Source organism: Python bivittatus, unplaced genomic scaffold (genome assembly GCF_059951505.1).
Source record: "Python bivittatus isolate LINGU-HERP-01145 unplaced genomic scaffold, Pbiv_v1 ctg000330_np1212, whole genome shotgun sequence".
NCBI classification, from domain to species: Eukaryota; Metazoa; Chordata; class Lepidosauria; order Squamata; family Pythonidae; genus Python; species Python bivittatus.
In genome coordinates, this window is record NW_028277058.1 from 19761458 (window position 1) to 19774627 (window position 13170).

The 13170-nt window shown below is 36.4% G+C and overlaps 1 protein-coding gene across 6 annotated transcripts in view; it reads right to left on the minus strand.

Moving 5' to 3' along the window:
- Positions 1-454: 454 nt before the first annotated feature.
- The window catches only part of GRIP1 (glutamate receptor interacting protein 1), a 296431-nt gene continuing 283715 nt past the window's right edge, over positions 455-13170 (minus strand). For 4 of the 6 annotated variants that reach the window (XM_088141797.1, XM_088141794.1, XM_088141795.1 and 1 more), the window contains 4 exons: positions 10596-10698; positions 6886-7119; positions 3696-3842; positions 455-2223 (listed from right to left, as the gene is read on the minus strand). In XM_088141797.1, the coding sequence (XP_087997923.1) occupies positions 1987-2223; positions 3696-3842; positions 6886-7119; positions 10596-10698 (721 nt within the window). In that variant the 3' untranslated portion in view covers positions 455-1986. The remainder of the gene's footprint in view (positions 2224-3695; positions 3843-6885; positions 7120-10595; positions 10699-13170) is intronic. The other 2 variants (XM_088141798.1, XM_088141799.1) reach the window with 2 other exon arrangements.

Genomic DNA, 13170 nt, shown 5'->3' on the forward strand with positions numbered 1-13170 from the left:
ATAACCTCTTGATTGATTTAAATAATCCAAATTTGGCTTGCTGCACTGTACTTACTTATATTGACTACCAGGAGGCAGTTGTTTTGTTGAGGCATATGTAGCCACAGTTTTATGGTGCTCCAACCCTCTACTAGGAATTGAACTCAAAGGCCATTGCACTTTGGATGACTATATACAGTGTGTTAGCTTTACATGGGGCTACGGACACCTGTTGAGTCCCAAGTAAAGATGAAACTGGCCAGGTACTGCCTCCTAGTGATCAGTCTAAGTAAAAACACCATATACTGTATAAAAATAGAGAAATGTCCCCCCACCCCCATGAGGAAGGTGGAAGTTCCTTGACTCAATTTTTGCCTATTTCCACTGTCCTGTAGTGGTCAAGGAGGTCACGTTCCCCAATCTTGCTTCTGCTTATACTTTTAGGATCCAAACTATTGTCTTTAAATCTGTTTATTAGATTTTTTTACATTTTCCATACAAATTTTTAACAATTTGAGTTCCCAGAAACCATACATAGATGATAAATATCATGCTATTAAAGTATTAAATTTGTACAAAAATACTTTAGTTTAATACTCATTGTTACAAATAAAAATACGTATTAAGTGGTTCATGGTATGGGTTTCAATTTCATTTAAATGATTTTTTCTTTCTGGCAGTGCTGGAATATGAGAACATGTCATGTGAGTGCATAGGGCATAGAAGCTTGATCTCTAATAGGTGAAGGAAAAGTGTATTATGAATAGTTTGACAATTCAGAGAGACCAAAAAAAAAAATGTGATAAGACATAAAGGTTCTACAGTTATAACAGAAAAATCCAGTGTCTTTCCGGTCACCAAGGAACATTAATTATCAAGACAATACAGTGAACAAACCAAAGCAGCTGCTGGTGGGTCTCGAAAGCAACTAGCAGCATTTTATTGCTTTGAATGGGAAACAGGGCAGAATTTGGGAATGTGTGGGTAAAACATATTTACAATTTTAAAATTAAGTTTTCAAAATGGCAGAGTCAATGAGAGCTCCAACAAAGCTATTTAAATAGATATTTTAAATCAATGCACATACCAATTATTTTAATTTTTAAAAAAGAATCCTGTGTAGCTGTACAAGTTTATTTATATACGTGTTCCCTAAACACGGCAGTTCATATGTTTTTGCATCAGTATTATTTTGCTACTGGAATTCAGTTAAGAAAAAAACCTATTTGAATGTTTATCTTATTAAACTTTAAGTTTCACCAAAACTTATTTACTGTTTTAAAACAGAAATTCATTAGAAGTTCCAAATACCTAAAAGTGAGAAATCCATATAGGTTGCATGACATATCCTATTCATTATATCATTGCATAGGGAATAATATAATTCCTAATAAATCATATTATAACAGAATGTAAAGTTTTACCCTCCAGGATCCTGTGTGCACTTTTGCTAAAATGGTTGCAAAACAACTAACAGTTTTTGGTCCCCCCCCCCTTTTTTTTTTGTTTAGCAGAGGTAACAGATGTACACTTTATTAAACAGCAACTATGATACAATAATCTTTTGGGCACAGTAGTAATATTTTGATATTCCTTCATTCAATTAGCTGAATGAATAGTATAAATTTTGAAAATAAACCACGTTCCAATTTTGAAAAACCCCACATTCCAAGTTGGGGATACCCTTTTCAGAAATTTGATAGGGGTCGAAAAGAGCTATCTTTCATTTACAATGTTTCTTTTGATTAATCTACATGAAAAAAAAGTTACTTTCTTCATTAATTTCTCTTGCATGTTAAGTTCACCTTGAAATGGCACTATTTGTGGTTATAAAAAACTGAGAAGAAAACTGGACTGGGAAGAAAGCAGCAAAGAATGAGCCTTGAGAAATAATCAGAACTTCCTCTGTGTGCTTCTCAACATTAGATAGTATCTGTGTTTCCAGTGTATCAGACATGTTAAAAAAAATAGCACCGTTTAAATCTCTTGGACTGATACAGTTTTTGGCTATAAAGTGTTCATAGGTTCCCATTTCATCTCTGAACCAGTGTTATGTCCGCTTTGTTGAAGGAAGGCGTTGTTTTGATGGCTCCACTCCCCTGTTGGGAAAGTCTGTTGCTCTGAGGTCATCTTTTGGGAAGCTAAAGGGTTGCGACTAATAACAAGTTCTAATTTATTACCAGACTCTGCTATCAGGGGCACAACTAGGCAGCAATCAAAGTCTCTTGTCCGAACATGATTTACCTGAAAAGGAAAAAAAAGATGTAAACAAAAGACAAGACAAGTCAAGCCAGCAATAAAAGATGGTCTTATGTATACTAGTTCAAGGATAATATAACACAGTTTAGGACCAGATGAATAAGGAGCTTGAGGTGAAGAAGAAAATATTTCCAAGAGATTGAATTAAATTGAATGTAATCTTGTAAGCTAATAAGCTTAATTTGATTTTTCCTCATTCTATCTAATTTGATTCGGAAGTCCCTCTCACAGTGTTCAGTAGTACTGTGTCAAGAAAATGAACACAAGGTTGCAGTTGTGCAGCAGAGACTACTGTATTTACGTAAATAATCCTGAATTTAGGACTATTCCTCACCCCAAAGGAAGAATAGACAACAAAAAATAATGAACAAAAATCCTATGCACTGACCACCTTCCCTGCCTCATTCATTCATTCATTCATTCATTCATTCATTCATTCACTCACTCACTCACTCACTCACTCACTCATTCATTCATTCATTCATTCATTCATTCATTCATTCATTCATTCATTCATTCCCTCATTTCCAGCATTTCTATACCTCACTCCACAAGGGCTCCTGGTGCTTTAAAGAACTGCTAGATTTAGTTGAAATCTTTCTGGAGATTTCCCCCTCCCCAGTGGGTCAAACTTGTACATGCATTTACGTATGTACATACCTACTTGTATACATCTCAGAAGCCACACTCCCCAAAATGACAGGCTTTGACAATTTAAAAAACGAATTAATCAGCAATATAAATTAATTGCCTAAAGTAAGAAACTCCATTTAGAAAATTATTTCTATCTGCATCTACCAGCTATTCTCTCTCATGTGTAATAACAGTTTTCTCACCCAAAAAATACACATACATAGTAACATTCTCCTCCCTCCTTTTAGCAGAATCCAGAAAAATAAGGGAAAAACAGGATGGAGACAGGCTGTAGGATAAGGGTAGCTATATTGGGCAGTGTGGATAAGAGAAAGGGAAACTAAACAGGGTGGAGATGAAGTAAGGGGAGCTGATAATTAGGCAAGGAAAGAAAAGAGAAATAAGCCCTATTCAGGTGTTCCAAAAAGGGATTAAAATTTACTAGAAAAATAGTCCCAGATAAACAATAGCTAATCTTCAAATTAATCTGCAAAGGAATCCAGTTTTTCAGCAGTTACATCTACAGTCTCATATATATCTCCTACTCAATCTTTTCTTTTTTACATTTTCTTTTATCCTTTTCATCAAATAAGACCCCTCAAGTCATAGGTAAATTACTTTATCTACTTTTTTATTGGAGAAAAAAAAAAGCACTTACATTTTTATCAGATATTTAGTGACATTGGTACCTATCCTGTTCATGGGTAGGTTGGAATCTTCCAAAGTACATTTTCCCTTATTGGCTTACAAAGTAAGTGAATGAGAAAGCAGAATTAACTTCCTTCTATTAATTGGGTTCACAATTGTATAATGTTTTACACTACCTGTAGTAGTCTGTCATATGGCTTCAAACCACCCACATCTCCAGGTCCATCCGGCCGAATATTTTTAACATATACACCTTTTTCCAGTAAGCCATCTGAGACACTGAATCCAAAGTCCTCCATATCAGAATCCTTGTATAAAGTTATCTGTGGAGGATAAGGAACATTCCTCATGACTTTGTTAAAAATACAGAAACACTTTTTCTGCCCAACCATTTTCTCATAGGCCAAGTGTGAGCAATAGTTACTTTCTGGTATTTTCCACTCACTTCCTTTCTTTACCTTTTTCATTATATTAATGAAAAAATAATTTCATTATATTAATGAAAAATGCCTTTTTTTGCATCAAGATCTAGAAGATTTAAGGGAGATCATACCAAGATTAATCTATAGGTAACCTGACAATAATTTGGTAATTTCTAGAAGAGAACAAGTCATTGCAGATTAATTTTATCTCATTTTTAAAATCAGATAACTTCCTTGGTAGACTGGGGGAGCACCATAGACATAATATATTGCAATTTCAGCAGAAACAGCTGACAAAGTACAAGTATGGGCTAAGTGCCATAGCAAATGCATAGCTGACTCAAAATACATATTCAGCATATTCCTCATCTAGCTGGAGTAAGGAACTGAGTGGGGTAGTACAAAATTTATTCTGAACTCTATTCTCCAACATTTTTATTACTATGTTTGCAGATGGTATGAAAGAAGAGATATTTAATACTGTAGAATAAAATTCAAAATCATATTAATATATTATAGCAATGAGCTGAAAATATCAATGAATTGAACACAGAAAAACACAAAGTTCTGCATAGGTATAGGGTTAAGGGATACTGGTAACAGTACTTGTGAAAAAATCTTGGAATAGTAGTTTAATACAAACTCTTTATTACAAAGAGTCACCAGTGTGATGTGGCTATAAAAGGAAAACACAATTTTAGGTTGCATCTATAATTTTTAAGTCATTAGAAGTAATTATTCTACTGTATTCTGTTTAGCCAGACCCCACCTAGAGTATTGTGTCCTGGGCACCATACTTTAAGAAGGATTCGGCAAAAGTGGAACAGGTTCAGAGAAGGATCATTAGGGGACTAAAAATAAATCCTAGTAACACAATAAAAGGAACTCAATATATTTACCCCTGAGGAAATATTACTGAGACTTGATATGATTATGCCCTTTAAATACCTGAAAACATATGATGTAGAAGAAAATCAAACCCGTTTTCTTTTATTCCAGAGTTCAGGTCGCAGAATAATGGATGCAAGTTACAAGAAAACATATTCCAACTGTATGCTAGAAAAAAACGTCCTGACAGTTGCAGCAATTTGACGGTGGAACCAATTACTGAAAAAGGTGGTTCGCTCCGTTTCACTGGATGAGTAGAAGTGAAATCAGGCAGCCACCTGCTGGAGATGCTATAATTTGGATTTTCATACTGTGCAGTAGATTGAACTTGCTGGCCCAAATGGCCTCTTTCAACTCTATGATTCTATGATAATGATATTTTCAAGAAAAAGATAGCTGACACCATTGCTTTGTTGTGGAGCCTAAGACTGCACGATGACTCTGTTAGGACAATCTTATATCAGCTTTTATCTGCACAAACAACCCTTTACTTTGGTATATTGCAATATGGTAGGAAATCTTCCTTTAAGCACAATCTCCTGCTATGGCTTAAACCAGTAATGGCGTTTATCAGATATGGAACAAGCTGGAATCATAAATGAAGTTTAGTTTTAAACAAAATTTGTTTAACTATAATTTCCTGGCTTAACTATAACAGGAAGTTATAGTTAACGGAAGTTGTTCTTCCTTATTGCAATGCAACAAGAAAAGAAGCAGCTATATACAGTATGATGAAAATGTACTCCTTAAATCTCTATGGAAGGATACCAGCAGGTATCTTTGTGAAAATTTTGATGGTTGGAATAATATACTGCAAGAATTCCAAGCAGACACTAACATAAAAATCAAATACTCTAGCAATTATAAAAAGTGTCCATGCCACCGTTACTAAAAGGAAAAAAATAGGTAAATATATAAACATGGGATTTGTCTAACTATAAGCTTTCTCTTACCTATATTCTTTCTAGCTAGAGGTTCAAAATATGCATTTTTGATAGTTCCCTTCCCACTTTGAAGATGAACATAAATATTTTTTTCTGTAGGAATTGTAATATTGTGCTGCATGCTGAATTTAGCTGGCATTAAAATATGAATGTCAGAGCATTTAAACTGATTTGAGCTGTTTGTCTGTTCACTCATTTATTTATTTTACCTGAAGTATCTCTGTATGTATGGGAAGTGGATTTGCTGAAGCAGCACATTGAAAAACAAATAATATACAACCCAGAGAAAATACTGAACATTGGGATGAATGCCAGTTTAATCTGCCCTTTGATTATACTGGAAACATGTATTCTTATGGTTATTCTAAACTGAATACTACCAGAGATGCATAAAAACTATTATTCACCCAGAACATTTATTGCTGAATTGAAAATGTTGCACTGCTTCTATTTTCTTTTACCTCATGGAAGAATGAAAAACAAAACCAAAGCAGTTAGGCTTTCTTTCCCTTAATCTGTGTATCCCGGAAGGAGGGATTTTTTGGGAAGAAAGAGGCAGGGGAAAGGTTGTAATCTTCCATCCCCATATGCATGAAGTCAAATGTGGAGATCTACATGTTTACTCAATAGTTACTAACCAATTTCCCTTTATTTTATTTTGCATGCTTCATCATGAACAATTATGTGACCTTGCTGAGGGAATATGTGGAGTGAAAATCATCCACTTCTACTTTTAGAGGGGAAAAAACTCTCTCTCTCTCTCTCTCTCTCCCCCTCCCTCCCTCTCCCCCACCTATGAAATTTATAGAGCTACCCATCTCACCTAGTGATTCCAGGCCACTCACATGAAAATGTCAAAACACAATAATAGAAAAGCTTCTCAATTATCTTAATATTCATCTGCAGTGATTTGATGAACATTCATCAATATAAAGTGTTCAAGAAAAACATTTCCAACAAAATCTGTACATTGCAATGAATGTGATGTCTGTGATTAGTTGAGATTGTAACACTTTTTGCAGCATTTGCAGAGATACCATCAAGTAACCAGTTTCTTCACAATACTTCATAATGTAAAGCTTAGTCAGAAAGTGAAATTGAAAGGTCACCACCTTGTGTAACTCCACAGGAGTTGGGGACATGATTTCTTTCATCTCTTGCTTCATTTTCCTCAGGGCTATGGACTTTCTCCCCACATCTGAAGGCAATGTGTTGCTTCGAGTGGTCTGGCTATAATGTGGCCTCGAAGTACTTCTTTCCTGAAAGCTGGCTTGTCTTCCTAGATGGCTGCGAACCTGAGGGTTATCATGATTCAGGCTCACTGTACTCCCTGACATAATTGTGGCCTGCAGCATTAATAAACAGGTTTTTAAAATATAATATGTAACATAATAAAGAAGATTAATTCCTAATAAAAAGTAGCATATTTTTCTGCTGTCATTGTCAAAATACGGTTGCTCAGGGCAAGCAAATGGCTTGGAGAATAGATGAACAATTTGATTGGGAAACTGGGGAAGAGTCCCTGAAGATTCCCCAGTAGATTGGTATAAAAGTATATAAGGTTTTATTAGATGTATTTAGTGGAACTTTTTCAAATAAAGCCCCATCTTTAAATTTTAATAGGTCTATACGTACACAGACACACACACCATGATGTTTTCCCCTTTTGGAGTAACCAAGATTATGCACAGTTGCAGAAGTGGAGTAAGAGAGAGTAAGGCAAAGAAAATAAGTCATGAATTAAGAGAAACAAAAGGAAATGTAGCTTAATCTAGTTTACACCAATATGGTTTACTATAGCACTTGATCCTTGCAAATTATTCTAGTTTCCACTCCACCCACATACTATTTCATACATAGCCTTTTTAATTTTTTTTCAATCTCCCTCTTTTGAGGATCTTACCAACTCTATCCAACCACAACTTTCTCAGCCTTTCCTTTCTTCCTGATCCATTCACACTTCCTTCATAGATTTGCTTGGCAATTTGATCCTCATTCAGTCTCTCTGCATGACCAGCTACTTGCTTCTTTCATACTGTTATTCATTTTTGTAATCGACCCACATTTGTTCAGCAGCCATTCATTCCTGTCCCTATTTTCCTATGTTTTACCATACATTCTTCTTAAGTACTATAACAGAGAACCTCCTATGTCCCATCAAGTAGCAATGCTTAATGAATGCAGATGCCAACTTTGCCTAATTGTACAGGCTAGGCAACAGCCACAGAAGACAGACAGTCCATTAGATAACCAGGCCCTATGCCATGAAGGGCTTCATAGACAATAACTAGCACTTTGAATTGTATCTGGAAGAATACAGGTAACCAGTGCAACTCACGGAGCAAATATATTACATGGACCTAACAAGGTATACCCATTATTGCTGTTGCATTCTGGATCAGCTGCAGCTTCTGAGTAGTCTTCAAGGGCAGCACCATGTAGAGCATATTGTGGTAGTCCATGCATAAGACAATCAAACCACAAGTGATTGTCTGAAGGGCATCCTGTTCCACATAAGGGAGCAATTGGCCCTGAAGATGGATTTGTATTAAGGCCTTTTTTGTCTCAGCTGCTACCTGCACCTCGAGCAGGAACTGTGCATCCAAGAAGATCCCAAAATTGTGCAGTAATCCAGAAGTGGTGTGTGTGTGTGTGTGTGTGTGTGTGTGTGTGCCATTCCATACAAGACTAAAGATGAAATATCTCTAGCCTGGAGGGAGGAGTGTTCCAAACACCCATAGCTTCTCAGGCATGTCAAGCTTCAGCCTGTTCCTCCCCATCCAATCCTCTATAGCCTCCACTGAGACGAGATGTTGGCAGCATCACCATTCACACTGCATTTAACTTAGTTTTATATTTCTCCTGATGTACCAAACATCATATTCAGCATACAAAGTGGGCAGAAACATACTCCTATATACAGTCATCTTTGCTTCCTTTGACAAACCTTTGTTTATCACAATGCATATTACCCACTACCTTTCCATACAGTTCCCATATTTAGTAAACCTTCTAGCAAGGTACACAAATTCATCTAGTTACTCTAGTTTTTCACTATTTATATATAATTTGCAATCATTCACCACATTTTTTGCATCAAACACAACTACTTTACTTTTCAATATTTTAATGTTCAGAGCTATGACAATCTATCTAATTTGTAGCAAATCATTTGGGTTCTCAGCTCACAACCCAGTATTGATTGGATGCAAAAGTACACATTGATTCTGTACAAAAATATACAACCAACACTTATCCTATGTCATTACCAACATGACTTTTAAATATATTCATAAATTCATTAAACAACCAAGGAGACATCCCACACCTTTGTCTTACTCCCTGCTCAGTGCTGAACCATTCACTAAAATTCTCAAATATGCTTCACTTCCATCATATACCCTCTTATTGTATTTAGCAACCAATGGTCTCATATATATATATAAAGATATATTTTTATTTCCAGTATTTCCTCTTGTTTGTAATAAAAACAGTAAGCTTAGGATTTTAATTATTTTCTTTAAAAAACAATAGTTTTCGTTTCTGACATATTCTTTAAACATTTTTCCTTACTATCAAAATAAGGATACTTTAAAAACAAAGTAGATCTACTTTGAGAGGAATGTAAGGTTAGACTGATAGGATACAATTAATTTGCAAAACTGTCAACAAGACCCAAGTATAATTAGGATAGTATATATACCCAATTACTTTCACTTTTTAAAAGACTTCTTAAATGAAAGAATTCTCAGCGTACTGAAATATTCATTCTATTTCCATATCCATTTGCTGTGCTCTTAGGATGAAAATCCATAAGAGAAGCTTGAGGTACATGCCTTAAGCCGAACTAAACCGAACTGACAAGCCATTTCCCTAAAATACTCCGAATGTCAATTAAATATATATCATATCCACATTAAGATAACAGGCATGCAATATGGAAGCTACAGATCTGAGGCTATGCAATCAACTTGAGTAGCATGAGTTTTATCTTGTCAATGCCATTCACATTCATTGTGGTGACTCTCTGATTTCAATATGACATAAAGATGAAAACAAGACTCTTACAATTTTGCAACGCTGGGAATTTAAAAGAACATAAAAGAAAATTCTTGCAGACTCACCCTTCTGAGGAATTAAACTAAGAATATTAATTTTTGTTGTGATTAAGAAAGGTGGCCAAGTTTTTAAAAAAGTGTCTAGTTACTCTGTTTTTGAAGTAAAACAACTGAGTGCAAAGTTAATATGGAATATGTAACTGTGATTAACATCAGATTGCAACAGGAAAAAACCCCCACTGAATATACAAATCTTTTGTAGCTATATTGGTTCATGTGGTGAATCTAATTGTAAAAATGTGTGGAGACTTGGTTTTCGTTTATGTTCCCTGTAATTCAGATTCAGTTCTGTTGCAAGAGATACATGCCAAGAAAACCTTTTATAAAAGCAGCTAGAAGAGAATGAGATGTGTGCTGTTAAGGCAAAGTAAGCCTGAAAACAGATGCAGCCAGAGGTAGCACAGGAAAGCTTTTGCTCACACACATTTCAGCAGCAGATCCATGGAAGATAATTGCTTGACTGGGGGGTTAGCAAAGGCAGCTTGGCAAGCAAAAGTATAAACACTAAAGGGTAAGTACCAAGAGAGCCATGTTTCTCAAATACAGACGCCTGTCAACCTTGTCCTGTGGAGAGGGGTTAAAGCTTTAAAATGAATTTGTGAGATTAATGCAAACTTAGAAAAAGGAGGGGAAAACCCAACAAAAATGAGTGTTAATTGAAAAAAGAAATTGGTCTATTATGACAGGATTAAGATTGCTTCTACCTCTAATTCCCTCAGAATTCCTGACTGTCCACACGTCTCCAAATCTTCCAGGGCTTGGGACCAGAAGTTTTCCTCCTGGTCAGTCTCAGGGACACCTGTAAAGCTGGATTCAGAGAAAGGTTTGCTAAAGTTATAGAGAACATCACAGTGAACTTCACAGGAATTGCTTGCAATGCAAAAGTAACAACAAGGATTTTCTGAGGAGGGACTGCAGCTGATGCACAGAGCTGTGGATTGAGTGGTATAAGAATTTATAAGAGGCCTGTGCTGACTTGACCCAAACTGCTTTTTAAAATCATTGTGCTGAATATCTGTATCTATATCTATCTATATCTCTATATCAGAAATGGCTTTGGTTATTAACAGTGTCTCCAATTATACAAGCGTGAAATATAAAAAGAGTAACAATGTCTTGCAAGACAAATGGATAATTATCAGGTCTCCAAAAATAACTGGCCTCTGGCCTGCCTTTCTTTTGGGCAGTCACTTTCACTGTTATTTTATTCTTAGTATTCTTTCATTCTGACTGCTATAAATTGTGGAGTTAGAAGCATTCACAAAATTGTAAAGGTAAGGAAAGATGCAAAACCATCGTTCATTTTAATTAAATGGGAAGAAACTACACATCTTCAGTCTTTATATTTATTAATGTGAACTGTAATTGCCATTTGACACTTAGGGTTTCTTCCATCACAACAAGCAGATTTAATCACTATTTCTCTAAGGTTTAAAAGAACGTTTTTTTTCATTATTCCATTAATCCCTAAAGAAATCAGTTCTATATTCAAATGTCTATACTGGAAGAAATCTCACGCTATTTCACAGTAATATTTCTTATTATTATTACATTTGTAAATATGTCCTGCACTTATATATTCATATATTGTTGATCAGGTCCAAATCAGCATTGGTCCAGTAACTACTGCATTTATTGTTCCTAGAAAATCCACTTAGTAATTTCTTATTCTAACATGCCATTTAAAAACACTCTGAAATGAGATTGTCAAAAAGTTTGATTTTTGCTCTATCACTTGGATGCTTAGCATTGCTATCCCATGACAAGGGATATGAAAATGCTGTGGGAAGATATAGTCGGTAGGAGGCATTGACTATCATTTAAGGAGCATTTAACAGATTGTGAGACTACTAAGTCCAAATCAACACCTACTGATTCATCTTAGTGAATTTTCTGACACAATAAAGTAATAACGTAAGTTTCCCAAGTCAGAGAGAAACCAAATGGAAGAGTTTTAAATTGCTTGGAAATCTCAGAAGCCACAGACAACACACCATAAGAATCATTAGTGCACAGTTCTGTTACAACCTGGTTGGACTCTAGAATTCGGCAATGACAGTGGCAGCATCTTCCTATCTGCCAGCCCAGGAGGCTCCTTGATTTGATCTAGGAGATGGTAGCAGAAAAGGTGCCTGAAGCATTGGTGGTGGAATATGAGCGAGTACTGTTGTTGTTGTTGTTGTTGTTCAGTCGTTAAGTCGTGTCTGACTCTTCGTGACCCCATGAACCATATCGCGCCAGGCCTTCCTGTCCTTCACTGCCTCCCTGAGTTTGCTCAGTTTCATGCTTATTGCTTCAGTGATGCTATTTAACCATCTCATCCTCTGCCGTCCTCTCCTCCTTTTGCCTTCATGTAAGGTGAAGGTAGCGAGTACTACCAAACGTAATTACGAGTCCAGGTTCAGGCGTACATTGTGGCAATAAGGTGGTGAAGTCTTAGTATTTCTTCAACCATATTGCAGTAACAGAATGGCATCCTATGATGTCCTTTAAAGCAGGGTTCCTCAACCTTCAACTCGCAGAATTCCCCAGCCAGCATTCTGGGAGTTGAAGTCCACCCATCTTAAAGTTGCTAAGGTTAAGGAACCCTGCTTTAAAGCAGTTTGTGCCTTATTAGGGAAAAGTGCCTTCCGTCTGGCTGCTGTGGGATGTTTGCTAGTAATTTTGCTGACAAAATTGCTTGTGCCAGTTTTGACTCTTCCCAGCTGAATCTCTGCCCCTCATGGCTGGTTTACACCTCCTGTGAGGTGGCAGGAAGTTGAGTAATAATCAATGCTTTGTTGAGTCAGGGGTGGCGCCTCCCCTACTCAAGCAGCTGTCATTCAATCTGTTTTGGATAACTTTATGCAACCTTCCTTTCTAGGAAGAGTTGCGAATAAACTGGTGATCCTGCAACTTCAGAAAGCCCTACAGAAAGTAGAATGTTTGGATTCTTGGCAGTTAAGTTTCAGGCCAGAATACAGCATGGAGACTGCATTTGTTGTGCTTGTGGATGACCTTTGGAAAGGCCAAGATTAGGGAGTACAACTCTCTTGGTCCTCCTTGACCTCTCATAGCTTTTAGTAGTACCACTGAGCTTGGTATTCTTCTGGACCATCTCCAAGGGATTGGAGTGAGAAGCACTGTCTTGTATTGGTTGTTCTCCTTCCTGAAGCAGAGGTTCCAGATGGTGGTAGTGGGAGAGATCTGCCCTAAGACCTCTACTTTGTGGAGTGCCTCAGGGTTCTCTCCTCTCCACTCCTTTTTAACATCTACAGGAAATCCTGGGAAATATAGTCC